Source organism: Cydia strobilella, chromosome 19, assembly GCF_947568885.1.
Source record: "Cydia strobilella chromosome 19, ilCydStro3.1, whole genome shotgun sequence".
Lineage (NCBI taxonomy): Eukaryota > Metazoa > Arthropoda > Insecta > Lepidoptera > Tortricidae > Cydia > Cydia strobilella.
Genome location: NC_086059.1, coordinates 5732002 through 5757710, shown reverse-complemented (window position 1 = coordinate 5757710; position 25709 = coordinate 5732002). Strand labels below are relative to the sequence as shown.

General features: G+C 37.3%; 2 protein-coding genes across 2 annotated transcripts; both read right to left on the bottom strand.

Annotated features, from left to right (window-relative positions):
• Window positions 1-619: 619 nt before the first annotated feature.
• LOC134750341 (pickpocket protein 28-like) lies at window positions 620-8160 on the bottom strand. Its single transcript, XM_063685503.1, has 14 exons — window positions 8155-8160; window positions 7529-7672; window positions 7264-7409; window positions 6000-6206; window positions 5715-5835; window positions 5350-5498; window positions 5154-5266; window positions 4680-4768; window positions 4363-4547; window positions 3427-3512; window positions 2818-2889; window positions 2555-2699; window positions 1535-1626; window positions 620-818 (listed from the first exon to the last, which is right to left on the bottom strand). Exons 1-14 carry the CDS (start codon window positions 8158-8160, stop codon window positions 688-690), a joined length of 1686 nt encoding a protein of 561 aa, XP_063541573.1. The 3' UTR covers window positions 620-687.
• A 1075-nt stretch (window positions 8161-9235) lies between these two features.
• On the bottom strand, window positions 9236-19510 carry LOC134750218 (pupal cuticle protein-like). The gene is made up of 2 exons (XM_063685358.1): window positions 19348-19510; window positions 9236-10262 (listed from the first exon to the last, which is right to left on the bottom strand). The coding sequence occupies exons 1-2, from the start codon at window positions 19357-19359 to the stop codon at window positions 9507-9509; spliced, it is 768 nt and encodes a 255-aa protein (XP_063541428.1). The 5' UTR covers window positions 19360-19510; the 3' UTR covers window positions 9236-9506.
• Between the last annotated feature and the right edge of the window lie 6199 nt (window positions 19511-25709).

The window sequence follows — 25709 nt, the reverse complement described above, 5'->3', positions numbered from 1 at the left end:
AAATTATGTTTGATCCCTTTCTTACAAATACATAAGTCAAAATGACAGGATAAAGACAAACAATTCATAGCAAATTTAGGCCAGTAACCCGTTTATGAATAACGCCATTAGAGGTTAAATTAGCAAGTAGCAATCTTTTGCCTCTATATGTTACAAAGTATAAAAAAAACCGGCCAAGTGCTAGTCGGACTCGCGCACCGAGGGTTCCGTACTTTTAGTATTTGTTGTTATAGCGGCAACAGAAATACATCATCTGTGAAAATTTCAACTGTCTAGCTATCACGGTTCATGAGATACAGCCTGGTGACAATCGGACAGACGGACAGCGGAGTCTTAGTAATAGGGTCCCGTTTTTACCCTTTGAGTACGGAACCCTAAAAAGTAACCTAATTTGGTGTGGCCCTGGAGCCTTTTAACCGCCAGTTTTTATGACACGGCTCTTACATGTATCTAGCTCAAAACCACAACTAAATGGAATTTGTCATTATATCCCGCCAATAACTGGTTACATAAAAGTGTGGCTCTCGTAACTCTCATCTTACTTCTTCAAATGGTAGTCGTTAAACCAATTTTAAGATTCCATAATACGTTTAATGGATAGCATTATATTTGCTGCAAAGCGTAGAACAAAACCAGTTTTATATCCTAAGAATTATGGTTCGAAATCTAATGTCACTCCAACCAAAGTTATTGTGTGAAGTTATGCTTAGGTCTCCGTCGCGTCTGGCAAAGGGCGCGCAGCGTCACGTAGTAGATCAGTTCCACTAAGCTCATCATACTGAAGCCCATGCACAGGCCCAGGAGCCCTCCAGTGTTCGCTGCTCCGGGAACAAAAAAAGTATTGGTAATCATTTGTTTCCGCGCCAGTATAGCCAAAAATAGTTAGCTAAAAGAATTTTTACATTACAAGACTCGAAACCCAGAAGTCGGTAGATTGAACAGGTAAGCGAGAACGATTTGTTTGTGAGAAATAATTTAGTATTGTATATTATAGTCTGTCTGTCAACCAACTTTGTCAGTAGAAAAAGGCGCGAAATTCAAATTTTCTATGGTATGATAACCCCTACATTTTTTAGATTTGCCGCTTTTTTCTTCTAACGGAAATGGCTTGACAGACTATATTAATTATTATTCTATAATAATTCGAGGGATTTTTACTAGGTTTACCCTGCCCTTAACCCATAACCCTCCCATAGAAAATGGACCAGCCAAAATGTATGAAACAGCCAAATTTTTTTTCGCGATTTCGGGATTGGTCCCATAGTAAAAGTTGCTCAGTATAATCCCAAAACCTCCCTGGCAACGGGAATGCACTTATTTTTTAACCACCGTATATAATTATTACATTTTATAATATTTAGAAGAGTATTCCAGGGTGGCGGATACTTTTGGCTTGCTGGTTCATTCGCGACTATTGATGCTCACTGACTGTACATATGCGAGTAAACACTGTAGGTGGGTCGAAGTGTATCCGCAAGGGCCCCGAAAACCATAAGATAAACACTGTAGGTAATATTAACTAATTTATACTTACACAAGAACTCCGTTAGGCCGAATATTTCGCCTTTGGTGTACCTTGTAAAAGTGCGGTCCTCGAAATAAAAGTGGATTATAAGCATGTTCTTTCTGAAAAACAATAATGTAAGATTACATTCCAATTCAACTTCAAACATACTGGAATACTAGTAAATAGCGATGTAACGATACCGATATCGATATATCGACCAATATAATCGACGATGCCGATTTAAATACACCCGATTTTCCAATTTGAAAAGCGCAGGAAACAAACGTCGCATCAGATTATTATCGGCTAATAATTTAAATAAACTTTTTTCCTTAACAAAAATCTTCCTAAAGTGAACTTTACTGATATTGATTTAGGGTTTGATTGCTTGTTGGTTTCCTCAATTAATGTTTTTTTATTTGGCATGTTTCTTTATTTTTCAGTTTTTCTAACTTCACAAAATCGAGTGTCTATTAAACGCAGGTATAGTTGGTCAAGCAAATCTTGTCAGTAAATAAGGACAAAGAAAACTATACTCATCCTTTTCTATTGAGTGCTAGTCAAGTGCTAGTACTAGTGTAAGACAAAGATAGTATGATTCTCTCAGTCTATGTTTGAAATGAGACAGTCCTTTGACAAACTATAAGTAAGTTTTATGCGTAATAATTCTTTATTTATTTGATTTATTAACAAGCTACTTGGCCATCGATATCGCCGATTAAGTATTTAATTAAAAAATCGGTATCGATATAGTTTCGGCAAAATCATGTATCGTCACATCCCTACTAGTAAGATCACTTGAGTTATTTTTCAGTTTTAGTAATCTGGTTTAGTTTATAACAATTTAGATTAAGGGCAGATTCAGGTGGACCGGTGACATGCTTTAGTTTAAAGTACTGCTACAACTGCTTTTATCTGTCGCCAGCATCTCACTTCGTGGCTTGTTACTGCACTTTTGTTTGGTAAAGGAAAGGAGCTACACAACGCAATAACATATTTAGATATGAATGCGCAGCATACAGCTGGCTTTAAATGGCAATGACATACGTGACATATTCAGCCGTCTTGTTGCCGCTGAGCCGCTTGGCGTATTGCTCGACCAAAGCCGTGCTCAGTCTGGCGGAGCTCATACGTTCGTAGTATGAGATCTCTGTGCACGCCGGCAGGCACTCTTCGCACGACATTTGACGACCTGCAATAAATACTATGCGTTCTGGAATTTACTGGTACTTTGATAAGGAATTACAAAGGAAAGCTTAATTGTAATTTGTCGTGGACTTTACCTTAACACATGAATCAATAGGTCTTACCTTTTCTAATAAAATTTATATTAGAATAGCAGTTCGCGTCGGCTTTACCACAAACGCGTGTGGTTTTGTTTTCTGAAATTAACAAATCAAATTATTTTATCAATTATTTTTTGATTTTGGAGTGCTTGGTCATGACATCTACTTCAGTTTATTAAAAAAAACCGGCCAAGTGCGAGTCGGACTCGCGCACCGAGGGTTCCGTACTTTTTAGTATTTGTTGTTATAGCGGCGACAGAAATACATCATCTGTGAAAATTTCAACTGTCTAGCTATCACGGTTCATGAGATACAGCCTGGTGACAGACAGACAGACGGACAGACGGACAGCGGAGTCTTAGTAATAGGGTCCCGTTTTTACCCTTTGGGTACGGAACCCTAAAAATGAGACAGTCTACTTTAATAAGAAAATAATAGATATTATTTCAGCAATGCTATTAAACTTTTAAAGTAGTCAGGTAAGATGTTGATTAATATTGTTACTTAAGCTTGATTTACACATTGATTACTGATTAGTGTTATTTCCTACTTGCGTTTAGTAGCAAATGTATGAACTCGCACTTAACACTTATCAATGTGTAAATCGGCATTTGACATACATTTTCTACTTACTAGGCATGTAATACAACACACATTTGCATAAAGCCAGCATATTTCGAGCCTCGCACTCCATCTCACAATTTTTTAAAGTGTATGTCCTGAAATGAGATTCAAAATTAATAATTAGGTAAGTACATTGTTTTGTATTGTACCAGTTGTATCAGTTCCACCACCTGATAGTAACAGGTAACCTGGAGTCAGCTACAACTCAGAAAAGGTTTGTACATGTACATATTTCTATGCCCACACCGCTTATTAAATTTCACTAAATAAATAGCAATCCGAGTTGCCATGCTGATGATCTATTAGTACAGTTACCCGTAGAAGACCAAGGCCTTCTCACTGGAGAACAGGCAAACCCGCTTATTGACATCGATCCCCTGCAGGGAGGTAGCTGCGTCTATGATCCGCGGCTGGATGGTGATACGAGCTTCTGTGTCTGATCTGATCCATATATCGGGCTTGAAGTTACCTACCTGTAAAAGACCAAGGCCTTCTCACTGGAGAACAGGCACACCCGCTTATTGACATCGATCCCCTGGGGAGGTAGCTGCGTCTATGATCCGCGGCTGGATGGTGATACGAGCTTCTGTGTCTGATCTGATCCATATATCGGGCTTGAAGTTACCTACCTGTAAAAGACCAAGGCCTTCTCACTGGAGAACAGGCACACCCGCTTATTGACATCGATCCCCTGCAGGGAGGTAGCTGCGTCTATGATCCGCGGCTGGATGGCGATACGAGCTTCTGTGTCTGATCTGATCCATATATCGGGCTTGAAGTTACCTACCTGTAAAAGACCAAGGCCTTCTCACTGGAGAACAGGCAAACCCGCTTATTGACATCGATCCCCTACAGGGAGGTAGCTGCGTCTATGATCCGCGGCTGGATGGCGATACGAGCTTCTGTGTCTGATCTGATCCATATATCGGGCTTGAAGTTACCTACCTGTAAAAGACCAAGGCCTTCTCACTGGAGAACAGGCACACCCGCTTATTGACATCGATACTCCGCAGGGAGGGAGCTGCGTCCATGATCCGGGGTTGGATGGCGATCCGAGCTTCTATGCCTGGACCGTATATATCTCCCAGATTCGCGATGTTAGGCGTTTCCGTGGGATTGTGCAAAAGGATCTAAAATTTAATTTCAAAGTAAATTGATTGGTTGTAGTACTAGACTAACAGAGTATTTTTTTGCGACAGCACAAGGTACGTTAAAAAAATAACTTGAGAATCATTTTATGTGATCAATGTGATCATACTTGCCTTAAAACTGGGACTTTTCGTGGAAGCGCAGTAATATTCAGCCACATTCGCGTCCAAAACCAAAGTCAAACCATGATCAGTTCCGATACCTACAAAATAAGTTCTTTCTATTTTCGGTAGGTAAATGAGGTAATTTTCTGCTCGATGAGGTAGGTAAGCATGCAGCGGTCACCCGGTTTATTACGATTGAGTACTTCGATAGATTACGTTTCCGATCGGTTTTCTTTTAGTAAAACTAGTCCCTTGAGCCGCGGAGACACGATATTATATTTCTCAATCACAAGTCCAATACTACGTGCCTTAAACATCAGAATTTTATCTGTACCCCAGTTTCTGATATCTCTGAACTGCACGTGTAAATTTGCATTGACGATAAATAAAAGCTATTGGTACTGGGTATGCTCCGTCCTTTCTAGGTTCTTAGGTTTCTAGGTACTTTATTAGACAAAATATATATTATTGACTATTACTAACCTCTGGGTCTCCATGGAAAACCGTTGTACGGCGCATCGGCCGGGTACCCGCCTTCGGGAGTCCAATCAACAGAAGGTAATGGGAACGTAAAATTCATATCGTTTAAATCTTTGCTGCAAACATTAAGCATACCTTCAATTTGAATAAACGTAACGACGAATTAATTCAATAGGTTTAATCTTGTATCAGGTATTACGGATTGCGGAACAGCTTGTTGCGATGGACGACGTTGAAGGTGCAACACAGGCCTTCGTCGGTCAGTTGCGCGTTGAACAAGTCCTGGCAACTCATCTCGCCGGAGTCCCAAATGCACATTGCTAACATCTCGCTACATGGCTGAGTTACCTAGAGGCAAGAATAATTTTTCAGACAATCTTGTAAAGGTTCTTTCACACAGGAAATCACTTGTGAAACCTCGAGCTTTAAACGAAATAGTTTAGGAGATTTTTTGTTTTTTCTATTTCGGGTCGTATTCTATACATGGAATACAAGTAGTAATGGCAGTGAGGAAAGTTTAAGAATTTTAAGAAAATGCATATATGTATTCTAAGACAAACTCACATTTATTAAAAAGGTGCGGAAGTAGTTCCAATCGGCGCTTTGCGCTACGTCGCTTACAAATATTTCTGTGTCATCCTGTGATGTGCATAAGCTTTCGAGCAATTTCTTATTCACTGGATTACTGATAAATATATTTCAATAAATTACACAAAGAAAATTTCTATTAAATTAAACAAACCCTTGAAATTCACGTGCAAGGTTAGTCTAAATAAAAAGTTTGTAAAATGTTTGATAAATTAAGAATAAGAGAATATTAAGAAATAACTCCATTGTTTAAATATTTACCCGTCTTTCTTATACCTTTCCGCGACGCTTTTCTTCGCCTGATTGACGTTGCACACAGTAATGGCTGGAAAGGGCAGGTTCTGGAGAGCCATGTTCTCAGGGTTGATGCTCACGATCATGGGTGTACTTCGCCATTTGTCATAAACGTTAAGGATGAAGAATCCAGCGCAAACTATGGAGCAACTGAATGCTCCTAACCAGAAGAATCTGTGTGCAGAAGAAGTTGCTATGATAATGCTGATAATAGACGAGTTGTATGGGGCTGGCATATCTAAATTTCAATAGCTAACCAAAAATGCTAATTGGCTAAAGACTTTCAACTGTTAACATAGCAAGTCTGCAAGTTTGGCCCTTTCGCTTGTAAGAACTCGCTAGTCGAGCTACTCGGGTTTTAACAGAAATTGGGGAGCTTTGTAAGGGCCGTGAAGCGTGGGTTATTCCTACTAGTTACCACCAAGTCGTTACCAGTGGTAACTACTGGGAACAATTTTCCTACCTTTTACCACTGGTAACTACTGGAAAAAAAAATACAGGGCACAATCAAATCAGTCAAAAACCGACTAATTCACTTTTATTATTGAATGGATGCTCCTACGAGGGGCGTTCAATATAAAGTGAGAATGAGATGCAAACTCTTTCAATATTAGGAAATTAAATACTGGCCGTTAAAGCTAATCTATCTAGCTGATTGCTATGAAAAAAAAACGAACTGTCTTTTGTTTTAAAAAATTACGGTCATTTCTTTGCAATGCTATTGAGTACGTTAGCGAAAATAGAGAAAATTTAACTGCGCGCTGTTATCAAATACTTGTTTGATTTTTTTTTCTACGGATCGACATAATTATTTACCCTCTTTAGTCACTCTTCACTCTTTATTTATACTATACTATTTCTACTGTTTCATTAGTATTGAACTTTAACAACATTTTGGTGGTAACTACTAGGAAAAAAAACCCACCTTTTACCAGTGGTAACTACATGGGAAAATAAATTCCCAGTAACCACCACTACCAAACCGAGTTGGTGGTAACTACTGGGATTTTTTTTCCCAGTAGTTACCAGTGGTTTTTGGAAAATTTTCAAACAAGTATTTGGTACTGGTAACAACTTGGTGGTAACTAGTAGGAATAACCCTGATGCGTGAACCCATTTAGTCGGTAAGGGTTTTTTAACGTTTGGGAGATAGAGAGCGAGACAGAGATCTTTATTTATTGCTATCACTGTGATCACATAACTTTAAGGCACGTGGACCCCTGTCGCGTACCTTTCAAACCAAGTCAATTTCTTCTCTCCCACGTATCGGAGACCATGCAATGTGGACGTCAACAGATATTCTCTTAGGTCTTTCCGCACACCTCTGCCATCGCAACCTGATATTACATCCTGGTGTGAGTGGTACTGTGGTATTTCCTGTGTAAAAAAGCTCTTCCATTATAAAACTATATCCACATGCACCTCTCTTTGTATTTTTACATGTGTTCCACCGTTCAACAATATGGTGATTAGATTCGTTTAACGACGTTAAAAACTAATTCCCAAAAAGTAAAGAAAAATTCGTACCAAGTCCATACACCTACCTCACTCTTGCTTCTCGTAATAGTTCGTTTATGATCCCAAACATACCACGGTGCCGGATCTTGGCTATTTTCAGTGGTCCAATAATTAGCTTTTTGCTGAAATGACAGCACTCATTTTAATTGTTAAAAAATATAATTAAACCAAAGGATGTAGTTAAATCACCTAAAACATTTTTCAAGTAAATATTCAGTAATCAAAACCACCTTTCTGAAATCAGTAGAATCTCTCCGTGGCCGTATTCCAAAGTTGTGATGGGGATAGACCATCATAGCACTATAACACTACTATTTTTTCTAATTCAGGAAAAGTAGTGACGATAAAGGCAGAAGACTACTAGTAACGTAATTCCCCACTGTAAATGTTTGCTGGTAGATAATCGTTTGATTGCAAAGCTGAATGATAGATCGACCTTGCCCCGCCTCAAAGACTAGCTTTCGATAGCACAATTATACATTTTCTAGTTATTTGTTGTCCTGTCCTGATCCATGTAATTAGAATTGTAGTTGCGTTCATTCGGCAGCGAACCTTTAATTTGGTTAATTTAGATTTGATTTTGATAACATGTTTGAATAGTTACCGGCATCGGCATCTACAAAGATTAATTTGATGGGAGATTACTATGGCACGTTTTAACTAATCAAAGTGTATTTTATTTATGCTGCAGTTCTGTTACAACATTTACTGTTTTTTAAAGTTACCCAATATAGACATTACAAAGTGTAGGATCAGGAATTCCCAGTTTTCTGGGATCCATTGTCAACAACAACAGCTAGGAACCGTCGTAATTATTCATGCCAAGTCTGTAAAAACCCCAGGAAATTCATTTTCATCATTTTGCACAAATTTAAATCATTGGGACCAATATAGGGTAACTGGAGAGAGCATGGAACCCAACGCTTAAAAATTTGTTCCGCTCCCGTTACAGGCTCCTCCCGGTAAATAAGTAAGTACCTAGACTTCTTTTGTTCTTGAGTACCTAATCGGCGATGAGTGTTAGTAAATACCTATTGAAATAAGCAGCTACGAAACCTTACACTTATCTTTTTTACATATAATTTGATATACAATTTGGTAGGTAAGCATCTAATGAAATAAAAGATTTAATTTGTCAATGTCATTATTCACGTCACTATTTTTGTCAGGTAGATATTGTATTTAATCTGCCCTATTTTTTGAGGCACTTTTGTACAATAATTATGTAATACTTACTTACTCGTATCATCTACCTTTTCATTGCTTGCATGTGTAGTCTATTTGGCTGCTTCTGTGCCTTCTACCGTGCTAGGTATTAGCGGAATGTAAACTATAACAGAGAATGCAAACTCTATTACGGTTTGTTGACAACTTTGAATTCCAACTTTTACGTTGACCCTAGATCGGGTTGATAAATGACATGAAATATCGATTGGACTGAGCGCGTAGTGGCGTGGTGAGTGTGAGAATAGAAATAAATAGCGTTAGCCGGCGGATAGCTCGAAGAGAAGAAGACAAGTTTTACAATAAAGGATATGTAAATAGGTGTATGACCATACCGACCATACTTGTATATCCGGCCGTGTTGGGCCAGAATATTTCCCGCTAACCTTGTCCGCTTCGACAGCTAGCTACCTGTACTACGTGTGCAGTGAAAAGGTGACTCAGTAATTGAAACAATCAGGTATTTTCCGTTCCATATAATTTGTTATTACGCATACATACATAATTATGTACAAAATATCATTCAATATAATTTTATAAAAGTAACAAAAAGCCACAAAGATAGAAAGAGGCTGACGCACTTGCACTTGAAGTGTTCCTAAACGAAGAAGAGATCGGAGGAAGGAATAGACGACCGAGCGGAGATCTAGCGTGTGACGGGCGCGGCTCGCCAGGAGCGCGGGTCACGGGCTAGCGCTGCGCTCGCGCCGCCGGGAGGGCAAGGGAAGGAATTCACCAGTGCTGCTGGGGAGCGTGCTGCGGGGGCGCGGCGTGGGCTGCCTGCTGGTGGGCGGCTAAGTGGGCGGCGCGCGCCGCGGCTACCTCAGGGGTGTCCAGGATGCCGGAGCCGTCGTTGGCCAGTCTGACCTGAGCGGCCTGGTGTTGGGGGGCACCCTGCCAGGAGGGAGCACCGTTCCACTGGTTGTGGGCGGGGGCGGCGTTCCACTGGTTTTGGGCGGGGGCGGCGTTCCACTGGTTGTGGGCGGGGGCGGCGTTCCACTGGTTGTGCGCGGGAGCGGCGTTCCACTGCTGGGCGGGGGCGGCAGACTTAGCAGCGGACAGGGCCGCGAGGTGAGCGGCGCGGGCCTGCGCTACTTCGGGGGTCTCGGCAACGGGGGCGGGAGCGGGGCCGGCGGCGTTCCAGGCGGGAGCGGCGTTCCACTGGTTGTGAGCGGGGGCAGCGTTCCACTGGTTGTGGGCGGGGGCGTTCCATTGCTGGGCGGGGGCGGCGTTCCATTTGGGCTGCTCAGCGCGCTGCCAGTACTCTTCGCTGTCCCAGCGGGGATCGTATGAGCCATCGTCCTGGGGGTTGGGGTTGTTCTGGGCGGCCTGTTGCAGGGCCGATAGGTGGGCGGCGCGGGCCTGCGCTACCTCGGGAGTGTCGAGGATGTTGCGGCCATCCTGGGACAGCGCGATGTTGGCCGGGGGACCAGCCCAGCCCTGGCTAGCCTGAGCTCCGCACGCCAACGCCAAGCAAGCGAATACAATCTGTGAAAAAACAGAATATTCTATTACTAAAATGAACTTGTTCACTCGCGGTACAATGTAATCGAAGGGTAAATGGTTGTTTCTTGCATTCAGGTGTTGATTTCGTGTTTGATCGAAAACCTACAGTGTTACTTACATCGCAGCAGTTGTAATAACCGCGGCTACTCGTATAGTTATTATTTATTGTACCAACTAGCCCGATAATATTCCGAGCTACTCGCCCGCACCGTGTCTAATTGCTAGCTGCCTCTCGTTATACAAAACGAGTTGTGGGTACTTATCTGGATTTAGTATAATTCTAGTAGTATGATAAGTCGCCCTCGATAGTCAGGTGTCTGTTGTCTCGCAATTCAAGTACTTTATGTTTGTGTAAATTATACGTTATAATAGGCGCATAAAGGATATAAAGATAACGAATTCATTCATAAAGTAGAAGTTATCTAACAAAATATTAAATTATATTGGTAACTAAATATGAGCTTAATGTTAAGTTTAGTGACTTATAGCTCACTTAATGCCCTCAAGCAGGCTTTGTTACTAAAGCTAGAACATTTATTTTAATGTATGCAAACAACCCAGATAAAGCTGCACCGGGTGCTGTCAGTGATATGGAATGCGCGAGGTAAAAAGGTCAATTATAAATGTATGCCTGACCATCGATGCGAGTTTATATAGGGGCTTTTAAAGATGATATTAAAATCAGGTTACTGAATGGATGCGATGTGAACTTTTACTGCAATTGGTCACCTCACAAATATGCCCGATAAAATATGTCTTGATATTGTTAAACATTTACTTGACCACGGTTTTTATACCTACTTGATGGTATCCGTCAAACAAAATTGAAGAAAATTAATCACAGAAAATATTGCAGTTAATCAAATGTTTTAACAAAAATGTCTGAGTGATAAATTTTTAAATAGGTAATAGGTATAATATTATTAAGTTCATAGCCTGAGTTATTTTCATATACACAGTATATTTCTCTACACAGTAATCTCAATATTATTCATTTATGTGATTAGTGGGTATTTAAGTAGCTTAAATATATGTAAATCAATGTAAATATTCTAAAGCTTGGACATAACAATGTTTATGTTCTAGTTATTGTTTGCGTTTATTCTTGCAATATAGTTGGTAACAGTGTTGAGCTGTGCTCGCATTTAGTCACAATATCAGTTGTGACTTATTGCTGGTACAGTTTGATGAAACTTGACTAAAGACTGTACGATACGATGAAACCCTGGCCGGGTTTCATCGCATGATGTGGTAAGGGTTGGTTGCACCAAACTGTTTGTCATCGTTAAAGAGTTCGCTAAATTTTATTGTATGGAAAGTTTCATAGTAAACCGCCGCGGCGCGCCGGGTGACGTTGATCAGTCTGTCAAGTGCGGATGGTGCAACTGGCACAATATCTTTTAAATGAATGTACATTTTCAAGCAGCATTTTCCCCTTAATAATTTGCGGTTATCATTTTCTTGACAATTAATTGTTTACCATATATGAATTGCTTAATACGCTTCAACATATTTGATCATAATATCAAACTACATAATAACATTACAAACATAATATAAAGCTAGGTTGTCTGTGACTTTGAGCGTTATATATTCCACAGTACCTATATTTTTATTATTTTTAATCGACGAAAAAAAAACCGGAGGTTCTCAAGTTCTATATATAGGTATATGTATGACCACGCATAATTTTTTTACAGAGTAGTCCGATTTTGAAAATTATTTTTCTATGTGAATACACCCCGAAGTTGGTCCCGTATAAATTTGGAACAAAATAAATCCAACCCTAAGGGTAGGAAAACAGGGGATGATTGATTGTTCACTCACTGATTGTAATGTATGACCACGCATAACTTTTTACAGTGTAGTTCGATTTTAATAATTCTTTTTTTTTTTTAATTTATAAAATAACAACTTTTTAACAAAAAAATTAAACCGCCGAAAAAACTGAAAAGCAAAAAATAATAAACCTTTTTTATTTAACCTTAATAACTAAGTTCTTAAACTAGTGTAAGTAATTTTGAGTCGGCGCCAAACATGTCTAGAAATAATAGAACCCGTACCTACGTCTTCAAGTAAATATCGATTGCATGATTTATATATTACAAGTAAATAAATTTCGTTTAATTTGAATATAACGTTGCTTAAAGTGTGAACGAAATAGTTAGACATGATAGGAGTTTATTTACGAGGCAATGAAATTTAATGAGATGAGAGCATAGGTATAGAATTTGCGGCGAACGTAAGTTCAGGCTCGCGTAATGATGTCAGGGCTTGTGGTCGCGATCTCGGCCAGGCCCTAGGTTTGATCTAGATCTAGCCTCTTATTGCCACTGGGCAACGACCACAAGCGAGTGGTCGGCCAGCTACACAAGTAACATGGTGGCTAAAAATTAAGTGCATTCCCGTTGCCAGGGAGGTTTTGGGATTATACTGAGCAACTTTTACTATGGGACCAACAACCAAATCGCGAAAAAAAAAATTTGGTTTCATATATTGTGGCTGGTCAATTTTCTATGGGAGGGTAAAATTTTTTTTCGCGATTTCGTGGTTGGTCCCATAGTAAAAGTTGCTTATTATAATTCCAAAACCTCCCTGGCAACGGGAATGCACTTTAGCCACCCTTTATATTTATATACGAGTGAGCTTCTATTAGGAATCGTTGCTTCTAATTCCGAAGTCACACTTATGCTGAGGCCTACACATAATCGAATTGCAGATTTACTCGTTTCTACATAGAGCCGCAGATTTACCCGTTTACACGCAATGCCTTATAAGTGTCGATCAATTACCAATAAGCTATACCGGTGAAGGAAGTTTACTTCTTTTTCTGTCTATAATATGAATGGTAAGTACTATCTATTTTACAAGATTTATTTTCGTGATAACTTCTTGAAAAATGATGTAGCAAAGTGCCATAATCGAAAGTTAAAGTGTAGAATCAGTGTTTATATTAGGCGATTTTAACGCGCACCCCGGAGAACTTTTTGCTACAGAACATGAATTTTGAAACTTAATAATCCTGCATAGCAAAAATCTCCATAGGAGATGTTAACGACTTATGTACATGCGTTTCGAATTAGAATATTTAGAATGAACATTGTCTTAATCCCATCGGATTGATATAACAACGATCGATGTCATGAACTGAAGAGCACGCGATCTCTGGCGCCGTCGCGTATCAGTTTATTAAATTTTATTTGGAACGAATTTCTGTGACTGACGCGCTTAACTCTTCGTTCTAAGAGACACTAATTTAAAATTAATATATGACTGTTAAACTAAATGTGCGTTACGAAATCCACATCCGTTCTTGCGCGTGACGTGACGTTACAAAACGTGTGATTAAAATCGCGGACACTCGATTCTCAGAAAATGTAGAGTTCATCCTTGGATTCCAGCTGTGGTGAAATTATGTGGCAAAATAATTAAAATATGTTGTCCTGGAACCAGGCCAAAGTGATAAACATCTAAACAATAAGCAATTTTAATTATGAAACGCTCTGATTTCAATTAATTCGGTCGCGATAATAGGAAGTACACGAATAGTACGCGACAAAGCGACTATGAACTTCAAGTTGCAAAATGAACAAAAAATGTCACAGGCGTGGTGGCATGCGCTCTAAGGTACTGGTACAAGGCACAAGCTGTAGCGGTTTTAAGAATTTGTATCGATAACAGCTCCGTGAATCTTGCTTAAATCTAAATTTGTAAGATATTTATTTTATTTACAAGTTGGTATTGAACTTTACAGATTGGATCGAGTTGTAACTTCTTAATGAGTTTAAAAATGTGTCCGCCTTTGCTCTTGCGCATTTCCAATAAAAGTAAGTCAGCGAGTGAACGGCGTCAAGGTTCGAAGGCCGGCCCAAGGTCGCGGAGCAGGAAGCCAGCCTTCCGGACTTGTCTCCACACTGACTGACCCTCATATGTCACGTTGGCATTTGCTTTCCATGAGACTGCAATTGCATTTCCTATTTTTGACAAACGCAGCTGGAACACAGTAGCTTCACGGATTGGTACATAAAATTTGTACTTAATTTAAAAAGATAGTGTTGCCTACATAAGTGAGTGCAAGCACGTGACTGTTTTTTAAAGATTTTAATCTCAATTATTAATATGCCTTATATAAAATGCAATATAAAGTTTGGCAGCTATTGAATTAAAATTCTTGTTAATTATCTCCATTTCCTTATTAAACATAGCATTAAATACTTTATATTTCGAAAGGTTGCAACAAACATTCGCACGCTTAACGACGTAATTTAGCATACCAGTAAACAAAGTTAGAAAATCGAAGTTTCAGTTCAAGAAGCCACTACTTTAGTCAATATTGGCAAAATAAAGTGAAACATTCAAGTGTTAACTGCAACATAAATCGCACCAGCCGTACTGCCTTATTGCCCACGGGTTATTGAATTTTTCATGCTAAGTACCACCATTTATCTTAATACCTACGTTCGTATAATTTTACAAGGGATAAAGAAGGTAATGTCGTATTTATCGAGCCGAAGTACTTTTTAATGCTATAAGATATCGACGACCGACCTTCTTAAAAGTTGTTTGCATTTAAAGTAATGGCTGATGCAACTCTCCCACGCGATGCGTCATGTGTGGACAAATTTAGAGATAAGATGCTGATAATCAAAGACAGGTTTAGGATTTAGATTTCAGCGTAACTTATTGCTCTAACTCTAACTCTAACACTGGCCACTGATGGTGGGTGTTTAACGTAGAATTTATAATTAGGATATCGATTATTTAAACTGCCGCGGGGCGGTGCGTGGGCACCGGGCATGCCCTTCTAAATCGGTGCGCACTGGAATGCAGACAAAAAGCGCCAGTGAGTGGCGAGGCTGGCGACACCCGAGCTGCAGCCGCATTCGAACTATAAAAATCTGTTATTGATTATTATTCGACATTACTCTCAGTTCAGCTTACAAATATACCTATAGGCAAGTGCGTGCGATATAATGATGATTGATGAATATCAAATCAAAATCAGATTTCTAAAAGTTCGATACGCTTTAAGCCAGGTCCCGTGCAGCGAGCGCAGGGTGCGCCGGCGCCGCGGACACGCTCACAAAGTTGCCCATCCCGACGCAGTTATCAACCAATCGGGCTACACTGATTTAAATCATTTGATAATGCAGTCGAAATAGAAATGTTACTACAAACAATAGGCATATTGAAATAGCATCAATAAATAAAGATTGTATCGGAGCGAAACTAATTCAAGTGACATGAAATTGTTATTAAAATAATAATAAAGATATAGCGGCTTGGATTATAATATTGGACCCTATGTTTGAGAAGGCGGGTTAATCTGTTGACAATGGTTGACGTAAATGGGGCATGAAAAGGCTGGACAGAAACTAGACAGCTCGTTTACTAACACGATGCGTGGGAGGTGCGAACTAAGCTACCTATCATGTACGTCCATAGTGCCAGTTTGAATTCCTAATGCGCAACTCTGACTGAAATCGCTGTCAACGTAAGGCTGTTGTCACTTTTTGTCAAGTGTCATGTCATAAATTGTACTTGTTTTAGTTGCCAGTATACTTTCTACTAACGATATATAGTTTGTTAAAGGACTGTCTCATTTCAATTATAGACATAAATAATCATGCCCAAATAAAAGGATGAGTATAGTTTTTTTGGTTCTTATTTACTGCCAATTTGGTTTGACCAAGTATATACGCGCAATTTCTTAAAATTGTCACGTTTTGAAACAGAAACGGCAATTTACAATTCGTCGTTAAAACGCAATTATGTAGGTATGATTTTAATATCTAGGTGGTCGTAAGTTATTTTAAAGTAAAGTTGATTTATTGAACGCTAGAAGGCAATAATTTGCATTTAAACATTATCGACAATCTTATCTGATCCTATTTCCCTTTTAAGAACTGGGAACGTTCGATTTAGAGACAATTGAAATAAGGAATTTAATATTTCATTTAATTTGGTGCTAGTTACCGATGAATTCAATTTGATCTCATTAAATTGAAGTAGTGCAATGTCATTGTCAAGCTATTTAGCTAGTGAAGGTTGTTTTTACTGGCACAATGACTGAACTGCTCGCTATAGATTATGAAATTAATTTAACACCGATTAAGAGTATTACGATCAAGTTATTTGTCTATCCTCTATTTTTCCGGTAGTAATAGTAAGTTGATCATTCTAACTTTCCGTCTGTAGCTGGAACAAGTCATCTAATATGGATTACCGTGATGTTATGTTTTTTTATCTGTCAATCTCGTTGCTCGTCAATCCTTTCTTGTCCCGACAATGGTGGTACAACTTGTACAATGATGATTATGCATTTATAAGGACACAAGTCACCGTTGCCTTAAAGATCAATATCTCGGCAATTGGTCAACTTTCAATGACATTGGTGAGGAAACGGGTCGGGTTTCGTTTTGTACTCGTTTTCCGAACACCTTAACCGCATTAGTTATTGTTATTGCAAAAAATGTGTACTTTACTAGATCTTACTCAATTTTATTTCTTTGTAGCGTGTACCTACGGTAAAAATAGACCTCTTTCGCAGTATCTATTTAAGGAAGTCCATGTTGATGAAAATCTTTTAGAGCATGGGGTATCAAGTATTTCAAGTACAAAATTGTTGTCTAATGTAATTATGGCACGTTTATGTAATGGAATGTTAATTAATCGACAACTGAATGGAAATAGAGCAAGTGAAGATGGAAAGGAGGTAGATAAACATAATAAGTAGTTAGATGCTCGGCAAGAAACTAGTGAAGCTTGGTATCTTTCATCTTTTAGTGTTGTACTCATAGCTGCCGTTAGTGTTATTTCACAAAATAGTTAAATTTTTAATTAACAAATAATTACGTAAGTTGGAAAAAAGGTACCTGACAAGCAAATACAGACATGAAATTTATAATAAAGCTGTATATTACAGTGGATCTTAAACTTTTCGGTGGGGCCCTTCTTTTTTACAGAAAATTATTTTAGCCAACAAGTTGCTTATTCTTAGGACTCTTCATAAAGGTTTCACGGACACGTGAAAAATAGTATATTTACAACATACTCGTATGATAGTCGAGTTATTATTTTATAGAGCATAAATGTTTTGAATTGTAAATTCCTGACAATGACCTAAGTCGCGTGCGCCGACCTCACGTGCCGCGTCGCTAACTTTTTAATTTTCGACACAGGCCTAGTTGTTCACGTTCTGCCAGTTAACGACATAATTATGACAAAGTGCATTAACTTTAGGTACTAATGAATATTTTGTAATTCACATAATGTGATCATAGTTTACATTAGCGCTCGTAAAGCCACTTTATGTAGAATTTGATTTGTGTCGCCATAAAGTAGGTACTTTAAGTGATATGTTATGATTTAAATATTGTATAAGTTTAAATATATTGACTTCTGTTGTACAAATGAAAATTGACAACAGAAGAGACAAAATATGAACTGACATGCAGTCTACTACTTTTATTTTTTCAAATTATCCATTTAATTTTACCTATAATTTAGCAGACAAATAGATATTTGTGAATATATTAGTCCATGATATATGATGATTGATGTCGGATGAAAACTTAGGTGTTAATAAAAAGCGATAACCCTTAAATGCATGATTTTTTTCTTTTTGCCTGGAATTAATATATGTGTTAAATAATTATTTACTGATTCTGGGAAAAATTAAAACATCGATATTCACTGCTAAATCAGTGTTAGAATTTACATAGGGTAAATTACAATTGGTAAAATATATATCAAAAATCTTTCTACCATTAGAAATTTGCACTATTTGTAATATACCTATAATAAATTAAATCAAATGTATTTTTTAAACTAAATATTGCGCAAATTTAAATAGAACATCGGAAAGTGTATTAATTTACGATCAAAATAATTATACAGCACCAAATCGATTTTATCTAATTAATTATGCATAAAATTATATGTTTTTTGTTGTGTAGGCTGCATCCATCACTAGAGTAGACCAAGAAAAGTCTGCAGCGATTTTGATGGCACACGCGGTACAAGTGTTATTTTAAACGTCAAATTTCTAGAAATTATGACGTATAACCTAGGAGGATATAACCAAACGGAGTAGCCATTAACAGGCGCTCCCCTGTCGAAAATAGTCGGCAAATGGTCATACACGATGTATGGACTGACGTTTATCTGACATGGCTATTTTGACGTTACGCATACATTTGACGTTCCCGCAAAATTCGGCAGACTTTATTGTACAGAAACTTACAGACGTGGCTTCTCCGTTTGGTTATATCCTCCTAGCGTATAACACTTGCACTGCGTGCGCTATCAAAGTCGTTGCACTTGTCTTGGTCTGACTTTATGCATTTAAGGGTTAGGTTAAGTAGCAAGAGAATAAAAGCGCTATTCGATTTCGTTTTGTGACAGTTCAGTGATTGAGAAATTTGGTTGCCATATAATATAACGCAAGTGGAAATATGCATTTCGGACAGCTAGATAATTTACAGGTGAAAATTGTCATTTATAGTAAGAACTGTCTTTAAAGAGATCTTCTGCGCTCTTTTATTACCAGAATATTATCAATTGGAAGATATGAAATAAAATAAAAGACAAAAAGAAATGAAATTGAATTATGACATTTATGGATTAAACACATGGAACATATAATTGTTTATTGTTAAGAAATGTATTATATTTGATCAGAATTGATTGCTTTGTTATATTGTTAGAAGAACAAGCAGAACCAATAAGATTGAGTAGAGGTCAGGTATCCTGCGGTGCCTGGCGTAACAAGCAAGTTGGGCAAGGCAGAACAAAGTGCGCTACAACTGGTTCCCGGTATCTGATTTAACAACAATAAATTGAGTTATCGCAAACCGAAACTGCCGCTCGAACACCGTTAATCATTCGAACGGAACCATAGAATTTGCATAAGTGATCTACGACACATCATTAGATCAATATAGATCACTGCTAACTGTCCGATTGTATCGAGCCTGGAGGCATATTTAATTAACTTATTCACACATGTCACTGTCTATTTAGATTTTGATTAATAAGTTTTCGAATACAAGTTATTAGTACTTACCATGGGATTCATTTTTGAAAGGATGTTAGCACAGAAGTGAAAGAGAGATAGTTTTAGATTATTTAGCGAGTTTCGTTAAATAGCGCTGCTGGAAGACTAGAATCTTCCAGAACTCGCTATGTTGAAGTGCAACTTGCGTCTGTATCGAATGAGGGCGGGAGCGGGCTTATATAGTTGGGCAGGTAGGGGGTAGGGGAGGGGTCGCGCCCGCGCCGCGCGCGTGAAAGTACTGCATGGGACAACAATATGCCATTGATAATAGCTGAATATCAACACATTTCAATGGCAGTGCGGAACCATGTGGCCGTCCGTTGCGATTTCGGTGATTTTTGACGTTCGTGCCCGTTTGACTTTTCGGAATCATGTCCGTAGAATTGGTGAATATTGATTATTAGGCTTGTTTGATTTGAATTTTTCTTTTACTATTTATGTATTGTGATTATGTATTAAACGTAAGTTTTATAAAAATAATAATGATGTTTTATTTTATGATACATTTTTATGTGTTTTTTTAACAGTGAAGTTAAATTAATTTATTTAAAATATTTTTTTACTGTGTTGAACTAAATAAATAATACATAGTAGATATGTTATGCCAACTTTAGCTCCATAAAATTATTCTTTACACGTATTTTGTTAAAATTTACGTAGGAAATTTCATATTAAACTTGTTACTAGACCATGCAATTATTGCATTATGAACTAAACATATTTTTTGCTATATATTTTTGTGATTTTAAATAGTATTATTCTCTAAATTGCTGATTTACAATTATTTTTTATATACCGAATTATTAATACAATTTACAATTGCCAATCTTAAATTAATTCAAGAAATAAGAATTATTGACGTAAACTACAAAACGTTATAGTATAGAGTTTCTTACTTGTATGTAGTGGTTATGGACATAGAAAGTGAAGATTCGTAGAAGGTGTGTAACTACAACATATATTGGTTAAAAATTCTTGTACTTTACACCTATATTAAACCTCATTAGCTATAAAATAAAATGTATTATTCGAGCGGCATGGAGAAGAAAAGGGGAGAGTGTGTAGTTGCATAGCGGCGTAGCGCGCGTAGCAATGCTACGGATGCGTTAAGATTTCTTGCAATGGATGCTGCCTTTACTCCGTAGGTATTTTATACAGTGCATTATTAGGCCCTTTAGGGAAACTCTAGGTAGTTTACCTTAAATGTTTACCTTAAATACTAAGGTATCCTAATTTTTTTTCTGATTTCTAATTTAAACCTGAAGTTTTTCGTTTTTGTACAAAGAAGCATGAACAAATTAGGCTATCTCAATGGTAGGTTTTCTAAAAATATTGTACCTACTGATTACGAGATTACAGAAAATTCTTCATAATTGTTAAAAGGAATCTGGTGCGTGTGAATTCTTGAAATAACTACTTGTTTAATTATATTCGTTTGTAAACAATGAAATCTATATGTAATTTGTAGTGTTTATAATCTTAATTCGATTAGCTAAGAATCGATTAAGCGTGATTAATGATTATTCCCTAGAAGGCTTATGATTACTATCAGATTAAGGTGTCAATCCAGTTTGGTCAATCAGATCTAATCAATCAATCATTTAATAAATATTTTGCCGCCAGTCTTCTAAATTTGTGTTTTGTACAATAAAGAGTTTATACATACATACATACAAAGTTAATAGGTAGTTTGTTGTAGTTTATTTTTCTCAAAAATTTGGGACAATAAACGTATGTAATTTTCCGTTGGGTTACGAAAATTCGCAACTAAGAGGAAGATTTTGTAGGAAATACCTACAGTAAAATTGCGCTTATAATATACAGAATGGGGAACTATATATCCACCAAATTTTATCAGTCCCTTAATTCTTTTATTTTCTTAAGAGTCCTCAGCATTTGCTGCTGAGTCAGCAAGCTCGGTTCTCCGTACAAAAGTAGTTACGCTCTCGTTTTAAAACGACTACCTAGATTGCTCTGAAACTTACATTAGGATAAGGTATATCTAGTCCTGTAATTAGTTTATGCAGCTTCAGATGCCATAGTAAAAAATACAGTAAATTTAAGTTTTTCATACAAAACTTGCTTTTGCTCTGTTTCGTTTGTTTTATAAGCTGGAGCTATATAAACTAATTACAGGACTAGATATACCCCATGACTGGTAAATATTAAATGATATTTCGTACATAAGTTCCGAAAAACTCATTGGTATGAGCCGGGGTTTGAACCCGCGACCTCCGGATTGCAAGTCGCACGCTCTTCCCGCTATGCCACCAGCGCTTCATTCAACATAAAACGAATTTGACATAATACCTATGAATATTTTAATTCCAGAAGTGACGCTACTGACAATGATACATTTGTACAATTCTCCATACACTGCGTTGATATTCGATCCTATCTAGATTTGATATTGATATGAATTACTCTCGAACATCTTGCTCGCATCAATATACAAGCGCGGGCGAGATGAACAGAGACTAATATCAGATCAATGTAACAAGTCACCTTGATTTTTAAAGTTCAAATGACGCTCCAGTTTCGTGTAAGGTTAGATGGGGTAAGAGAAATATTGGGGCAAGAGAAACACTTGTAGGGAATCCTCATTGTTTCTCTTGCCCCGAGCAAAATAAACTATGTTTCTCTTACCCCACATGACCTTATATCGGCTAAAACCGTAGCCATCACTTTCTTATAATTCTGTAAGTGCGAGCGAGAGTGATGCAAAACACGATAGACAATAAAACTGCAACCATCATATCAGTATAGCTTTGTCGATGGCGTTGTGACAAGCGGAGGAGATAAATTGCTAATACCATCCAATTAGCTGAGAAAATAAACCAATCACTGTCAAAGATTGCAGTAAAACTGTCGTGACACTGTTTTATTTACTGCCACCTAATTTAGGGACTGTGCATACTTAACCACCATTGGAAAACTGTTTCGAATTTGGAATTTATTACTCGAGAATACGGTAAACAATTGAATGAGTTTTCGAATGTCATTTTCGTTTTTATGCATTGTGGGGAAGTGCTGCGGTAAAGACAAAAGGAACCGAATATCGCGACCAGTAGGTATTGTAAATACCGGTATTTAACCTGTAACCTGTGAACTATCAACATGAAGGTACCATATACTGGGGTTACTTTGATTCGTGCGTCGTGGGATAACATTGATCGACGATTTATAAATTATAAGAAGTTAGTTTTAGAATTTATGTAATATAGTGGCTTTTAAGTGCCACAAAAGAGTATATCAGCGCTTACCTACCAAATTAATATAGTGGTCAATTTTTTTAGTTTAATTTTAGATCATGTGCGTTTTTCCTGTGGACAACATAAAATATTTTTTAAAATAATTGCATGACAAACATTAATATTTGAATAATAGAACAAAAATTAATATTTGAAAAATAGAACAACAGTTTTTTTACTTAAAAGCCGTATTTTCATGTGGGCCCTTCCAAAGATAGATATAACTCCGTAATAGATGGATACAGTCTAAGGAAAAAACGTGCCTCGAAAATCACGAAAATTTGATTCTCGATCAGAGGGCGCCACTAGTTTTGGCCTACACTCGTATAGAGGGCGTTGACGGTTTCGTTTGTTATTTATAATTTTAACGCATATCAGTGAAAGAACATGGGTCAAAATCATAAAAATAATTAATGCAAATAAAAAAAATCATTTATCCATATTTAAATACATTTTATCGTATTTTTATAAATATTTATTTTTAGTTTTAAACTGTCTCGACAGATGGCAGTGAATTTACTGGGGTTACAAAATTTACTATGACAGTACCGCTCTAGTATAAGTTACTCTATGATGCTTCTTAAAAAGTTTATGATGAAATTGATGAAAACCGTAGTAAAACTAGTGTACCCCAAATTATCAATAGGATAGTCTATATTAGGATCTTTCCTGCCGCCCGTTTTTGACCCATAAGGTAACACCTTTAGAAATTCTTGAAACCCACTTCTATTGCGATTGGCTCTTCTTAAAAAAAATGCCGAAACCTGCAATAATCTATTCTTCACGATATAGCACTTGATAAGACTAACCGTTGGGCAACGAGCACCGCTCCAACACGCACATCGAGATCGTTAATTGATTGTGTTGCTTACGTTTAGTCTAACGAGTGTCAGCCGTCAGGTTGTCATTAGATTATAACACCATTGCGATATTTTTCACACGTTTTTTATGTAAAGCAAGTCTCGATGACATTGGTAAATATGTACCTAAACATACTACATACATACATACATACATAGGTACTGGTAGTTTTTTGTTAATGTAAATTTAGATATCTTAAAATAATGTGATTTTTAAGAGTATGTATGAGTCGTTGATAACGCTCGGGCGTTTCAACCAACTAATTTCATTAAATACATTTTTGTTGAAGTGTAGAGATACTTTTCAATTGCTGTTTAATTGTGTCGGTGTACATAAAAAAATCGCGTATTTCAAAAACATAAAATTTTGATACGAATCGACTCATTTAACATTTTATGTTTTAATACGAAACTAGGATACATTAGGGCTACAATTTTGTTATTAAGTATAAAAGGCTTTGTCAATTCCATTACACAACGAAATGTTTGTTTAGAAATTGACCTCGTGATGGGTCACGACTGTATCCAAAATATCGGGCAACAAAGCCCTAACCTGCTACAAATATTGCAATATCATCCGAACTACGCAATCGAGCCAAATTCAAGTTCAATGCGAACTACTCTGTGTTTTAGGGTTAGTAAGAACCCCGCAGATATACCTAAGCAAGTAGTTAAAAAAAAGATGTAAATAAAGTTAAAAACATTACTTCTGTGGAGTTCTTTCTAGTGTATTGAGAAATAAGGTTAAAACTACATGACTTCACTATTTTACATGTCATATCATAATTTTACGGGTTTTACTAAATTAAGAAACCTGTTATAATTATTTCGGGTAAGTTCGTACCTAAATAAACTCGGTATGAGTTCGAACGTGACATTTATGATATTCTGCTACTGTAATTGGCCTGTATAATATTTATCTTTTTATTATTACTTATTTGATATCATCTCATAAATTTACATATGTATGATCAAGATATACGAACATGGCACAGTAACATAAGTTATTGCTCCGCCAAAAAAGGGCTTATAGTGATTGTACATGTTGTCAATAAGGCATATCCAGCGAGGACTGACTCATACTCGATGGATATGATTTGTATCTTAATACTGCGTGTTCGTACAATACAAGCTCTTCGCTTTTAGTGTTAAATGCTTGTTAAATGCATATAAGTACACGCATTTATATGGTTTCCTCTATTAATAATACTTTATACTTGGGAAGCACACCACTTAACAATTCGATTATTATTAACTATATTCCTTAAATATTTAATATTCTTCTATTATATTTTGACGGACGCTGAATAAGATTTATTACTTTGACACCAACCCTGATATTGCTAATAACCGAAATTGCATTTTTTATTTATCACATCAGGTATCGTAGTAAGTCAGTAACATTCATTTACAAATATGCCTTATTATATTCCGCTAGTGTATAAAAACACCCAGTCGGCCGCTTCAGGTGGTCATGGTGTAAGGTCAAAAACACGAGTCGTCTACACTCAACAGACAACACTAAAATAATACCTCTGGACATCTCGAATCTCGAACTATACATGTTTGTACTCTGACAGCGAGAACTCGGTACACGGCTTAAGTTAAGAGGCACACGAACCTAGCCGCCGCCATACAGTTGAAACTTGGCATTGACTTTTACGTAACATAATTATATCTATATCTGATACTAGTTTTCGTTGCTAGAAATTGTTATACAAAGAAAATAGAGCAAGTAGAAGTTTTGTATGTAAAACCTACTCGCTCTGAATTCTTTGTATTACCCAGTGTTGGCCAGTTACATTAACCAGTACAAATTTAACCGTAAACGGTAACTGTCCGTTACGGTTTACGGTTCAATTTGTACTGGTTAATGGTTAATTGCAATTAACGTTCGGCCAACACTGGTTTTACCTATAATTTCTAGCAACGAAAACTAGTTTCATTTCATGTTATTTCAGATTGCCGTTTTAAAATGATAGCGTAACTTCGATTGTACGGTGGCGTCTAAGGGTCGTGTGGCTCTTAAAACGAGTATGCTTTTTAGGTACCTACCTACTCAGTAAGGATAAATGTCAATTTGAATAAAATATTCGGCGCTACTTTAAACGCGCTGGATAAACATTGTATGGTAATGATTACATTCGCGCGGGTTTTAAATAGTTTTAATTTCGTTTTCGTTCTCTTGTTGACAATTTTCTTGTGACAGTTACAACGCTGAGCCATCAACACCTCAAGGTAGCGTTATACTCTACTGAAA

Coding starts and splice junctions, on each gene's coding strand:
- LOC134750341 (XM_063685503.1), bottom strand. Junction 7,410..7,528: donor TCTTTACTTTTTGGGAATTA/GTTTTTAACGTC, acceptor TTTTTTACACAG/GAAATACCACAGTACCACTC. Junction 5,267..5,349: donor AACAAGCTGTTCCGCAATCC/GTAATACCTGAT, acceptor TAATGTTTGCAG/CAAAGATTTAAACGATATGA.